The sequence below is a fragment of the Oenanthe melanoleuca genome, chromosome 7, assembly GCF_029582105.1.
Source record: "Oenanthe melanoleuca isolate GR-GAL-2019-014 chromosome 7, OMel1.0, whole genome shotgun sequence".
Lineage (NCBI taxonomy): Eukaryota > Metazoa > Chordata > Aves > Passeriformes > Muscicapidae > Oenanthe > Oenanthe melanoleuca.
In genome coordinates, this window is record NC_079341.1 from 18,068,503 (window position 1) to 18,082,050 (window position 13,548).

At 38.0% G+C, this 13,548-nt stretch overlaps 1 protein-coding gene across 1 annotated transcript in view; it reads right to left on the minus strand.

Annotated features, from left to right (window-relative positions):
- Positions 1–13,548, minus strand: part of MYO3B (myosin IIIB) — a 178,516-nt gene that overhangs the window by 83,289 nt on the left and 81,679 nt on the right. Inside the window, exons 21-22 of the mRNA XM_056496889.1 lie at positions 10,982–11,070; positions 9,524–9,653 (exon numbers count right to left, since the gene is read on the minus strand). Coding sequence (XP_056352864.1) covers positions 9,524–9,653; positions 10,982–11,070 — 219 coding nt within the window. The remainder of the gene's footprint in view (positions 1–9,523; positions 9,654–10,981; positions 11,071–13,548) is intronic.

Genomic DNA, 13,548 nt, shown 5'->3' on the forward strand with positions numbered 1-13,548 from the left:
ATACAGATAGACTTCAACTATTGCTTTTTCTGAAAAGACAGTTACTTTCTATTCAAAATAAAACAAAGAAATAGTATTTCCAAAATCAGATACATATTACCAAACAGAATCTAATCAGCATAAAAGCTTGGTAATAGTGATGCCCACCTGGGAATAACCTAATTATGAATGTTTGCTTCAGGAGCAAAAATATGCATGTTTTTGGTCCAGATTATTTGAAATGAAAAATCCATGCTATAGTGAACTGAGGAATTCTGATACTGATTCTCAATTAGATAAAGGATTTCTTTAGTTTTTTTAGCATGAAGTAAACACCAATCATATCTACAGATACTTAAAAGCTTTACATTGCTAGACTGGGACTGGAGAAGCTGAGTATAAGTTCAGTGCTGTTATGCTTTCTATTGGAGACACTCCAGTGGTCACTTCCTGTTGTAATTCAGTATTTGAGGTATAAGAAATTATATCAAGGTATCCTGTAACCTCCTTCCTGCAAACCCCAGTTCCTGTCTTCCTTTCCGGTCCTGTGACCTTCCCCTGTGTCCTTGTACCCACCGGGGGTCGGGCAGGCTGTTCCTAGTCCCTCTGTGTCCTCATCCCATTGGCAGCTAGCCAAAAGCCACTCCCATTCCCCTCTCCTGAATACCTGGTTCGGGGGGAAGCTCGGCCTCTTTCCCGGCCATACCACCGCCCTGGAATAAACTGAGACTGAAAGAGCCTCTCTTTGTATCCTTCTCCATCCATGATGCGATACTTTGTCTGATCTTAAATAATTACGAAAAAGACACAGAATAACCGCGTCAACTTCCCACATTAGAAAGGCACACACTGGCAAACACACAGCATCATGTCTGCAATAACAAGCATCAATTGTAAGCATCATTGCTATCATGTTTAAGTATTGTTTTAACACAGTAAATTAATAGGTTTCTTGTAGATCAGAACAGAGACACTGACAGCATCTGAGAAGAAATGAAGGTCAAGCTGCCTACTGTACTCTGTACATATCTACATATATATATCTATACCTACTATAGATCAGTGAATATATGATGTCAGTAAGAAAGATCTTAACTTTTATCCTTACCTACTAAAGAAGAACAAATTAAGGTACTAATTAAAATAGTTAATGGTAGTGCCCAAGGAACTTTTGTAACACAACCTTGAGTACTAACTGCTGTTTCAAGCAACATGCTGCATTTTCAAACCAAATTGAACCAAATGTGTGTTCATCTAACCAGCTGAAACACAGACCTTTCCTGAAGTATCATCGGCACAGTATGTGGCCATAGGACATACAAGCAAATCTTATGTGATTCTCATAGCCCTGTGACATGACCAAACTTACAGACAGTAGGCAAAACACGTAAGGTATAGCCTAAAAATATGATAAAGGGGTTCCTGGACATGGGCCAAGAGATGACCACATGGTTCTGGAAAACAGAGTGGCAGAGCAGGGAGTAAATTGCTATCTGGCCACAGTCAGGAGGGCATAGGAGTGGCACATTGAGTACAGTGACGGCTAACTATCTGAAGTTGCACCTAGACAAAAATAAAATACACTTTAAAAGTTTGGAAAAAGCAAAGTCTTGTACAAGCAATACTGCAATTTTCTCCTGCTTGATGTTCACCATTTTCTTTAATCAGTTCTGTAGCCTGACTAGCTAGAGACCTGACCAACTGTCTGGCTGAAGAGAGGCTGGTCACAGCCTGACACAGTCAGGCTTCCAGCTGCTGCATTACAGAACAAACTGGCTTATTATGATTTATATGTTGTCAGAAGACATGGGCCACTTCTTTCAGATATGGTCCTTAGTAATTTCCTTACATGTCTCTTGTACAGTTTGATGCTGTAATCAGCTCCATACAACAAACCTTGAATTCTTTGGGGAACAGCAGACAGGACAGAACACGGCTGCTATCAGGACAGTACCTCACCATCAATATGAGGTTTTCTGCTGCCCCACCAGATTTGCCTGCTACCTTTACCACATCTGTAACTGAGATTAGAAGAAAACTAATGAGGTGAATTTTCTGTGAAACTTCATTGTTGAGGAATTCTTCACTGATTTTAAACATTGGTCAAGATAACCTTGTTCTACTTGCATCTACTCAGGCTGGAGAAGTTTATTTCTTCTTCCAGAGGTATGTGAAAGAATAGTTCTAAAACCACACACAGGTTGGAAATACAGTTAGCCTACGTTCTGATTCAGCTCTAGTCTCACTCATTGTTTTATGTAGTTGATATATTTTCTCTTACATGTTATGTAAGCAATTTTTTCCCCAAATTGTATATGCCTTATCCAGAAAAGTAAAAGTATGATTATAAAGAATACGGTAGTTATCTCATTGTTCTATCTATTAAGCTTCATAGCGCTCAGTTTAACTTGAGGCCAAACTAAGTTTCTACAACAACAGTGAAAAAAGACAGGAAATCCAGTAGAAGTCAAGACCTGTGATTTCTAGCTCTTTGCTTGTATTTCCAGAGTATGTTCATTTTCCATACAATGTTTAAAAAGTTTTTGGTATATATTCCATCACTCAGGATCTGCTGCTGAAGCTGCTCCATACATATACAGTCTGGGCAAAATCCTACTAAAGCAAGTGAAGATTCCCAAAGAATTCACTGACAAAAAATCAAGTGTAAACATGCAACTGAAAGTACAGAGAAAAAAATTATGGAACATTTTCTCTGACCTCACTATGACTATCACTCTCCCCAGTCATCAAGATCCTAAGGCTAGACAGGGAAAAAATTGTGTCAAAACCAGGTTTTGAAACTTCAAGACAAGAACTGTCTTTTAAAAGTATTAAGTATTAATATTAAAAGTATTAACAAGGCTACAGAACTTTTTTTAAAGTCCCATACCTTCCCGTTTTTGAAATCTAGGCATTATTAATGTTGACAACTAATTTAATGAAGTCTCAAAGGCTCCTCAAATGAACCATTGCCCCCCCTTGGATGTCAGCACTTCTGTATATTATCACAGTTGGCACAAAATCAGTTACTTTTGTGATAAAGCAAAACATTAATTGTATTTGGATCTCTGCTCTTAATGAAATAAACACCCATTCATACAAATACCCACAAACACATTTTCTTTGTCACACACTGTGACCTGCTATCCAGGCAGCTCAATTAACCACTCCTGCATCAAGACAAGTCAGGTTGGAATAAGAAAGAAAAAGTCAAATAATAATAGAGAATGCAGGTTTAGTAAAGTACTGGCCTTTACAGCTTGTTGTAAGGTGAAGGAATAATAATTTAAGAAAAAAAAGATAAAAGTACAAAATCATAATAAGACTGCACAAAATACTCTGAAATGAATATACAAGATCTAGAGCAGACTCCGGGATTTATTTTCCACCCACTACATTTATCCTTTAGATATATTAATCCCTTAATGCAATTATTTTGAAGGAGCTGGAAATATAAGCACATTCTTTGTTAAGGACACACCAAAAAACATTATGGCTTTTCATATGAATAAGATTATCTGAATACTCAACAAAGTTATCTGTTCCCAAAACTCACTAGCAAATTTAAAAATAATGCTCTTCTAGGATTTGATCTTCAGAGCTACTGAATGCTTCCCATGACATACTAAGCATCATTGACACAGTTTGACCTTACAGCACACAGTGCCTATTGAAACTGTCAAGTAAACTACTCATTAAAAAAGGTATAATGTTTGCTGAAGATTTATCTGTTTAAAGTCTGTATATGGTGCACAGCAAAATCCCACAGTCTACTAGTGAATATTAACGGTTACTCTTAAAAGTAACATCTTTTACATGATGTATCTTTTGTTTCCCCAATATCAATCCATTTTGAATTTAATTAGTATACAATGCAGTGTTAAGATTAATTAATATTCACTACTGGGAAATCATGTCCATTATAGGACTGAAAAGTTAGGCCAGAAATATGAAAATTGGGAAAGATATCTCCTCTCTTCTGAGAAAAAGGTAAAGAAAAATTAGATTTGCTCTAGAGAGATTGGTCTATTATAAATCAAAAAAGTAAATTAATTAAGATCTAGTCTTAAACTTGACCACTCCTACTTTTATTAGAGTTCAATTTGCAAGCACTTGGAGACAAAAAAAATTTATGTTGCCTTGCTCATTTTCAGTACAATATAATCTGTGAAGTCTCAGATTAAAAAACTGCAAAATTCTGTTTGGGGAACACACTTTACCAAACATAATTGTGGTAAATCTAACTTGACAATTCTCAGCTGTTGTGATTACTGCCATGTGCAATTCCAGAGTTTCACTGACACTATTTATAGGGAGTTATTCTCAACAGTAAACAATTGTTATGCTTTATATAAAGCTTTAGCAGGACTGGGACCTTAACTTTGATCTGATAGATGGTTCTGTTTCTAGATTAGTTCCATTTTTAGGGCTATTTTAGAGAATTTTTTGGATCCTATTGCTATTGTGCAGCAACTATTATGACTATCTGTACTGCATTTGTCCCATGATGCAAAACCTTAGAACATGAAGAAAAATAAACACTGAGCTGTAAAATGCTCAAGTGCGGAACTCAAAAATGTAATCCATCACTCTACCTCCCAAACCCAAGCTACAATTAATTGAGTTTACTGATGTCCCACATCTGCAACCCAGTAAAGTTCATGACTGTTACTCTGCACAGCTGTGGTTTAAAGCCTCTTTTTGCATACAACTCACTGGTAGCAGAGCAAAAACTATTCTTGTGTTTTTAACATACGGACCAGTTAGAAGTATGAAAGCCTCTATGTCCTGAATTAATTACACAGCTTCCATTAACTTTATCAAAATTCTTACAAAATATAAATTCTGATTAATTTTTAAGCAGAGATACTGTAATTACAATGACTTTGTTTCCAATTCATTTGACTTAAGAGTGCCTGATCTCTTAAAGGTGAAAATTCTAACACAAAAGTACCATTATAAAAAGATTTTCATGTGGAATAAATTAGCAAAATTAAAATGTATTTGAGCCTTTGGTTCTATTGTGATGTATGGAATTAAGAGGAAAAAAATAAACTAATAAAAATAAAACTAAAAAATAACCTAAATAAAACTAAAAAATAAACCCAAATGGAAACATGCTGTTTCAGTGAATGACATACACAAACCAAGAGACCCACCAGTACTTATTGCTAGAGGAAGGGCCTGTGCTCAATAGGAGTGCACAACGAAAAGCATGACAGCTCAAATCACAATTCTACTGAAAACAGTAGCAAAGCACCTATGATTTCGACTTGCCAAGATTATACTTCATGTATAATACTACTTCCAGTAGTACCTGTTCATGGGACTGAAATGCAAGAAAATCTCTTTCCTTCAGCTTCCAACTTGTCACAAGGAATCACATGCTATCGCAGTTATACACAAGTTAATATTGGAGATAATACTCTTGTCACCAAGAAATGATAAAAAGCCATTCTCTAAAGTGATTTTACAAAAGGCCATAGTTCTTTTGTTCTTTAGTGGGCAAAAAGCTAGCCTGAAACATTTTTTTCATAATCCCTCTTAGCACATGGTCCATTAGTTGTTTGTTTTAGTGTGGTTTGGTAAACAAACACACACTATTTATAATTACTTTTCATCTGAAGTTTGTAAGCAAGGTTAGAGACTCAAAGGCAGAAAGAACAAAGACTAAAAATCAATACTGAGGAGGTGAAATGACCTTTAGACAGGTGATTTATAAATAACTTGTGTCTGGAAAAAAATTCTACTTTGGACAACCAAAGGTTTGACTAACCAAACCCTTCATCCCAGTTGTGAAAACTCTCATCCCTATTCTCTTTGACAGACTATGCTTAAAAATATAGGCACCACAAACAAGGAGTGTTTATTAGCAATGATAATAACCCTAATGCATGAGCAATACCCAATGCTACTAAATTTATTAGATATTATGTTGCTGTAGTGATACTAGCTTTGTATTTCTTCTCTGTAGCCAAGCAAAACACCACTGATCCTCAGAGCAAGGACAAGGATGTTTCACAGCATCTCTAGTCTTCTGGTAGGAAGGTTGGAGGATTTCCCTTTCCCTCCCTGCAGAAGACAACTTTCTCTCCTATCTCAAGCAAGGACCTAAGGCAGAGCAGAGCTATCCTGATAGAAGTTCTAAAGGTGTGTGAGTCATAGGAAGGACAAAAAACTCAGAGATTTGTGTTTCAAGAGTAGAAGATCTTCATCTTGTGATACAGCTTTTCTAAGAAGATACAACCCTTGCAGTCTCAAAAACCCCCAGGGGTGCTTTGCCCAAGCAATCCAACAGTACCACCCCTTATAGGTGATGCTGCAAAAATTCTCGAATAATCAAGACAGTGAGTAAAATCATCTGACTCCTCAATGGTGAATCTACCAAGGCTGTTGTTAATTTTTCCAACCAAAATCCTCTGTTCTTTCAAAGGGACTCTATTTTCCAGTTCATGTGATTCCTTTTCTCTCTGATGCTTTAGCAGAAACAGTGATAAACTAAAACCAGAGACAATCAGGAATACATTCTATCTAAATGGGAGTATGCACATTCATGTTGCACACTACAGTAGTGGTAGCACAAGAAGCTATAGAAAAAAGTGACAGGTATGGAAGCAGTTGGGGGAACTGTTAGGTTAAATCAGAATACATTAATTCGATTTTGAAGTTAAAGGTCCCTAGAAAGCACAGATTTTAAAACATGGCGAACGTGACCAAGTTTCCACTGAAAGATGACAAAACAAGCTGTATATGCTACAAAATTAGTTCCAGAATGTTTAAGTTCCAGTGTCTCATATGAGCAGTTGCATACCCTATCAACGATAAATTACTGTTACAAATGTATATTTAATGTCCTGCTGTTAATTTGTGGTCCTTTAAACTGCACAGACCGCTACTGTGAAATAGAAGCATTTGTTAAGACAGGATAAGTGTACTTGATAAATTACAGGGATTAAGATGATCTTAAATTAGTAAAAGAATTTAGCTTTTTAGTATTTATTTTCTTGATGCTGCTGAAGTTTTTGACAGTGGAAGATATGACAGTTATATAAATATACTTCAAACAGAGGATCATCTCAGGGTGGGAAAGGCATCTTTTTGTTCTTTCTGGTATTTAAAGAACTACATTCTCAGTCCTTGTCAGATCCACATTTCCAGTCTTGTGTTCCCTCTCGCCTCTGGGATAGCACCACCCAGTGGCTGCATCACATATAGGAGACGGCTGCTAGGCAAAACCCACCTACACTGCACATTCCAGACATAGCTGCAAGCATATGTGAAAATGTGCTGTCACTCATCTTCAAACAAAACACCACACATACTGGTAGAAGGCCCATTTCAAGTCACGGTTACCTGGAAAGATGGAATATGGCTCCCATGTAAATTACTAACTTTTGCATTAGTCAGTAATTGACGAAAAAAATGAGGAAAATTGTACCAAGATTATGAATCTTAATCTGTATTTCTTCTGGTTTGCTTTGGGAATGAAGCACATGTTGAGTGGGGGAAAGAGGGCTAAGAGACAGGGACAGAGTACAATGGGACATATATACACTATTCTTTTGTTTACAAAACTAACTTCGTAGAAAGTTAAGAGAATAGCATTATCTTTCTTTACTGAACAAACGAAGCATCATTGCCAGCAATGCACTCTGTTTTCAGCCAAACCCTTCATTTATCTTGCAAGCTGCCTAAACTAAACCTGGCAACAATCTGATTTTAGAACACAGAGGCCCCAACACAGGATGTGAATGTCAATTATATCAGACAGCTGGAAAAAAAAAGAGCAAAATCACAAAGGCTCTTAAAAAATAAAAATGACATAAGAACTTTAAGTTATTCTTGTAATACCATGCACAGATGCACATGCAGAATAATTTTTTTATTTATATCAACTTTACAAATAGAGACAACACTTAACTTGCTGCATGCTCTTCAGAGAAAGGCAAATGGAGGGAGAAGGCATTCAATTAATGTAAATAGGAGACATGGAATATAAGGGACCTAAAAAAGTAGGCAAAATACACCAGCATGGTAACTGTACATTAACAGAGCTGCTGCTACTGAAAATAACTCTGTAAGGTCAGAAAAAGATTAATTTGCATGAAGGCATCAGCATTCTGAATTAAAAATAGCAATAAAATTAAAATTATATTTGTAATAATTTGGACTGACAACTGGGACAAAGCACCTAATCAATTTTGTTCTGACAATAGCTGCAAGGTACAAAACAACTTGTAAAGAGGGGTGTGGAGGCACATTGGACCATATGTGAGCTTGCTTTCTTGTTTTTCTTGTTCAGAATCTCTTTTATCATTTTAACTCAAATGTAGAGTAGTAGTAGACAGAAAGATCCTTTGTTCCCCACTTGGGCACAAACCAGTCCTCCATCATAAACTATATTCCCTTCCATCTAAACTCATTATAGCTGAAAGGAGAAGCAGATTCCTCATTGGATCCTCACCTCTCAGGGACCTCTAAAAGTGTAATTTGAAGGGGAGTAGTTGAAAGCCTTTCAATTACAGGAAAAATTACCTTGTAACAGGAACCTATCTTCTGTAGTATATAAACAGATATGATATCAATTTTAAGTGTGCAAAAAAAGCTCCAATATATTTTTTTCTTCAGATGTTCTTTTTCTGCGCAGAAATGTCAAGAGAGGTTAAATGCATCACCAGATGAGTTACGACTGGGTTACTGACAGTCCAGAAATTCAAGGCAGAGAGCTGCTGCACAGGTACAGAATTGCCTCTACAGCCCATGTACAATAACCCTACACAGCACTATCTAATGCATCTACCAAGTATTTCTACCTAAACATACAACCTCTTCTGCATAATTTTGCAATCTAGTACAATCCATTGTATTTACAATTAGTAGTACATATTTTTCTCACCCATTATGAAAAAGATGCTTTAAGAGTATAGAAAGTACTGAAAGAAGTATTAATTAGATGGCTTGTTTGCATGGATACTGCAGAACTATCATTTGTACATGGTACTGGCATTCTGGTATCTATCCACGGAGTAATCAAACTTCATTTTGCTGTTTTATTTAGCTACAGATCTGGCACTTTCATGTAAGTCAAAGTCAACAAGCTTCAAATCAAAAGAATTACTTCTAGCCTATTAGTATATGGCTTTTATAATTTGTAAGAAACTATACATTACCTCCAAAAGACCTTGATCTAAATCACATGATTTATGAACTGTAAGACATGATATACAAGAATCTATCAACTGAGTACTGATCTTAGTAAAAGACTAAGAACTAGAAACTCCCATATTTTTATCCTTCTCTGAGAATAAGCTCTTGCCCCACACATCTGACAATCTCCCTTTCTCTGGAGTCAGGGAAGAATCTTGCTGCACAAGATTCATGAAAGGAAATTAAATCTTGAAATCAGAGAACAAAGTGTAACAAACACTCTAGAAAGGAGATATGATAACATCATTGAAAAAAAATTGCCCAGAATAAAATAAGAGTTTGAGAGAAACAGGTAGCTGAAGAAGTTAAAATGTTAGCAAAGCTGTTCAGAACATACCTGTTTTTGTTAATGGGCTAGAGAACAGCTGCTGAAGAAGTTTGTTCTCTGAAGTTCGCAACACCACCACTATGTCAGCAGGAAGAGTGTCTCTATTCTTCTCAAGGAAGGCAGAGGCATCATATAACACCTAGTATGGGAAAACAGAATCAAATTTTGATGAAAAGGGTTACCCAAAACCTACTATGTTCCTTAATACGTGAACAGTCAGGATGACCAGGTAGACCAGCTAGCTTGGACTGACAAGCAAATGAATTATCTGCAAATGACTTAAAAGTGAACTATAGCAGTGGGTTCAGAATGTAAATTGGCTGTACAGAGTACCTATACCTACAGAATGCCATTGCATATCAAATTGGGTTCAATGGCTTAAATCCTGTTGTGCTATGCTCAGCCATGTCAAACAATTCTATGCATGATGCAATGCAACAGAGACACTTCATTACAGCTTAACTTGATCATTTATGTGTGATGTAAGAAATGGTTCTCAAGTGGTCACTTCCTATTGGTTGTCTGCATCAAACCTGTGATCTATAAGTAGACCTGCTGGAGGAACAGTAATAAATTGGACACAGTATAGGTACATTAAAACAGCTTCTCATGGCACTGAAAATCATATTACAAAAATAAAATATTCTCCTATTTCAATTATTTTAACCATTTTATTAGAAATTAATGCCTGGATATTTGTATTAATATAAGAGTCAGATGACTTTTCATTTTGTTTAATTGCAATAATTTTTTAGAGCTGTTTCATTATCACTAGCAATGCTCTTCTCTAGAACAATTTCCTTGGAATCCATTAATTTACACAGAAATTGAATGTTCTCTGGCAATAGAGAACTGGCCAGTATTGTTTTTATTATTAGGCCATGTGGGTACAAGGAACTAACTAAAACTGTGTGAATTTTAATAGCTATTCTTAACAAGACAGAAAACCTGACCGAAGTTACTAAAATATATCTTAAAATTTTGGAGTCTTATAATGATCCAGAGATGAGACTTAATTTATATATAAATAATATATATATATATATATATATATATATAACATGGCTATTTTGATTTCATCTATGAACAAATATTTGGGCCTGAAATCAGAAGCAAGTCCCAATCTTTCTAATGCACTCTATAGGATTTTAAGTTCTCTATGGTTTACATTGCTTTTCACACATATATACACTCTCAGACAGCAGTACTGTGGCACCCACATGCAGACTTCTTGCAGAAAAAAGATGCTTAGTGTCCATGTAGTTTGTGTAAGAGCCCTAAGGATAGGCTCCAAAATGGACAGAAACACATAAAAATTTCATTGTAGAGTGTGTGTTTGCATAAACTTTATCACTTTCTTCTATTAAAATGAGGGGGGAAAAAAACCCTAAAGCAAAAACTCTGGATTAAAACAAGTAATGACTATACCACTGTTATTTGAACTAAATAAAAATCACATGACCTTACCTTTCCAGCATAGTGCTGAATACCAAATGACAGTTCTACTCCTTTTGGTCTCCAAAAGTATTTGCATCGTAAGTTATCTTCAAATTTATCTAGACATTGGGAAAAGACGTTGATTTAAGTGACAGAGTGATTAACTACAATCTTCATCTTAATTATTTTGCCAAATTGCTGCTCAAGAAGTCAGAACTGCTATAAACACATATTAGATTGCTCTGAAATACCAAGCTGTTGCACCTGAACATATAAAACTAGCCCAGTAAGACTGTCTTTCAAACATCACTGTTTCTGTATGCCTTTGTGCACAGAAAAATATTAAATAGGAAGACTCAATGAGAAGGTGTGATGATTACTCATATTTTGCAATGAATTTACTTATGTATATGCAGTGTTTGGGGTGAGTTTATTTGTCATACATACGTACATTCAAAACTGTGCATATATCACAGTCACTTAAATGCCTACTATTTGTATTTTCTTTGTCTTCCTTTCTGCATTCATTTAGCTTCATGCATCATGTTTTAAGGATATGTTAATATGCTCAGTCTGGAACTGTCTTTCATGTACCTTTGGACTTCTACAGAAAAAAAGAAGCTCCTGTATGAAACCTCTTCCAAGGTGACTTTGTGTTCACCTAAAGAGTTGACAGAAAAAGGAACACCAGTTTCTAGGAAAAATGTATTTTATGCTCTGTGATATTTTGCAGGCTCTTTAATATTTTGTAGTGAATTTAGTGTTGTCCGTCCAACAATGAAGGCCCAGGTAGCAATTCCTGCCTGCTGAACCAAGGAAAAATCCCTGGAAAGAAGGATGCAAAAGAACCCACATTAATAAGAATTAGCGTTTGTACTGTGAAACTGCTACTATACTAATTTACTTGAACAAGTAACTAGGGACCTGAGACCAGAACCAATTGATAACATTCATGCTGTGTATGTCAGAAAATATTATCAAAATGTTTTCTCTAATGTTAGAAACCATTAATATTTTTGTTATATTTGGTTTTTCTTTCTATTACCACTTAATTGAGCTTGCATTTAAAGCAAAAATAACTAAGTTTGGAATTTCTAGGGGCTGGGACAGAGTGGTGGAATTAATGATTGTCTGGCACACCTTGACAGGGCAAAATATTCCACTTTGCTGTCTGCTTGAGGGATCCTGCTGTACTGTGTACAGCTCAGCAGTGAGGCCAATCAGCACTCAAGGAAAAGTACCTCTGGAAGTAGACGTTAACTATTCAGTATTAACTTACTTCTACAACCCACATGGAGGCAGAAAACTTCTGTACACAAAGGAGGAGTGTTGGCGGTCCACCCTGGAGTGTGCTCGTCCCTGCCGTTCCAGCCGCTGCTCCCAGGTTCCCGCTGCAGCCCACCCTGCCCTCCAGCCCGCCGCCATTACCCCGTGAGGGAGACGCGGCTGCGCTCGCGCCACAGCGCCCCCTGCAGGCTGCAGGGAGTCACGGCACCAGCCCCACAGCGCCCCCTGCAGGCTGCAGGGAGTCACGGCACCGGCCCCACAGCGCCCCCTGCAGGCTGCAGGGAACGCCAGCACCAGCCCCACAGCGCCCCCTGCAGGCTGCAGGGAACGCCAGCACCAGCCCCACAGCGCCCCCTGCAGGCTGCAGGGAATCACAGCACCAGCTCCACAGCGCCCCCTGCAGGCTGCAGGGAACGCCAGCACCAGCCCCACAGCGCCCCCTGCAGGCTGCAGGGAATCACAGCACCAGCCCCACAGCGCCCCCTGCAGGCTGCAGGGAATCACAGCACCAGCCCCACAGCGCCCCCTGCAGGCTGCAGGGAATCACAGCACCGGCCCCACAGCGCCCCCTGCAGGCTGCAGGGAGTCACAGCACCAGCCCCACAGCGCCCCCTGCAGGCTGCAGGGAATCACAGCACCGGCCCCACAGCGCCCCCTGCAGGCTGCAGGGAATCACAGCACCAGCCTGGCCAGGAGCCAGCGGCGCCCCCTGCAGGCTGCAGGGAATGACAGCACCAGCAGTGCTCCCTGCAGGCTGTGCCTGTAACTGCACCAAAGGGAAATGCCCACAGCCCTGAGAAGGCAGCCACCGGGTTTCTGGTCTGGTTTGTTTGTCTTGTTATATGTACACATATGTAAATATATTAATAAAGAACTGTTATTTCTTTTCCCATATCTTTGCCTGAAAGCCCCTTAATTTCAATGCTATATTAATAATTCAGAGAGAAAGAGGTCATATTTTCCATTCCAAATGAGGTTCCTGCCTTCCTTGGCAGACACCCGTGTTTCAAACCAAGACAAGGGAGTGGAATGAAACCATAGTACTGACTCTATCTGTGACCTGAATTCCAGTTCCAGCTCAGGCTAGCAGTAGGGAAAAATCTTGTGCATGTATTGTGCAATTTAACTGGAAACAGTTTGGGTATCTGTGGCACGTTCCATTGAAGGAAGTGAAACTCTGCTTCATATTGCAGAGAAAAATGCAGCTCTAGTAAATAAATGCAAGACAACAGCTTTAAACATGGCACGTGCTGCGTATTTTAAGATTGGCACCAAAATTTGTTAAAATGTATGTAAAATATGCAGGAAGA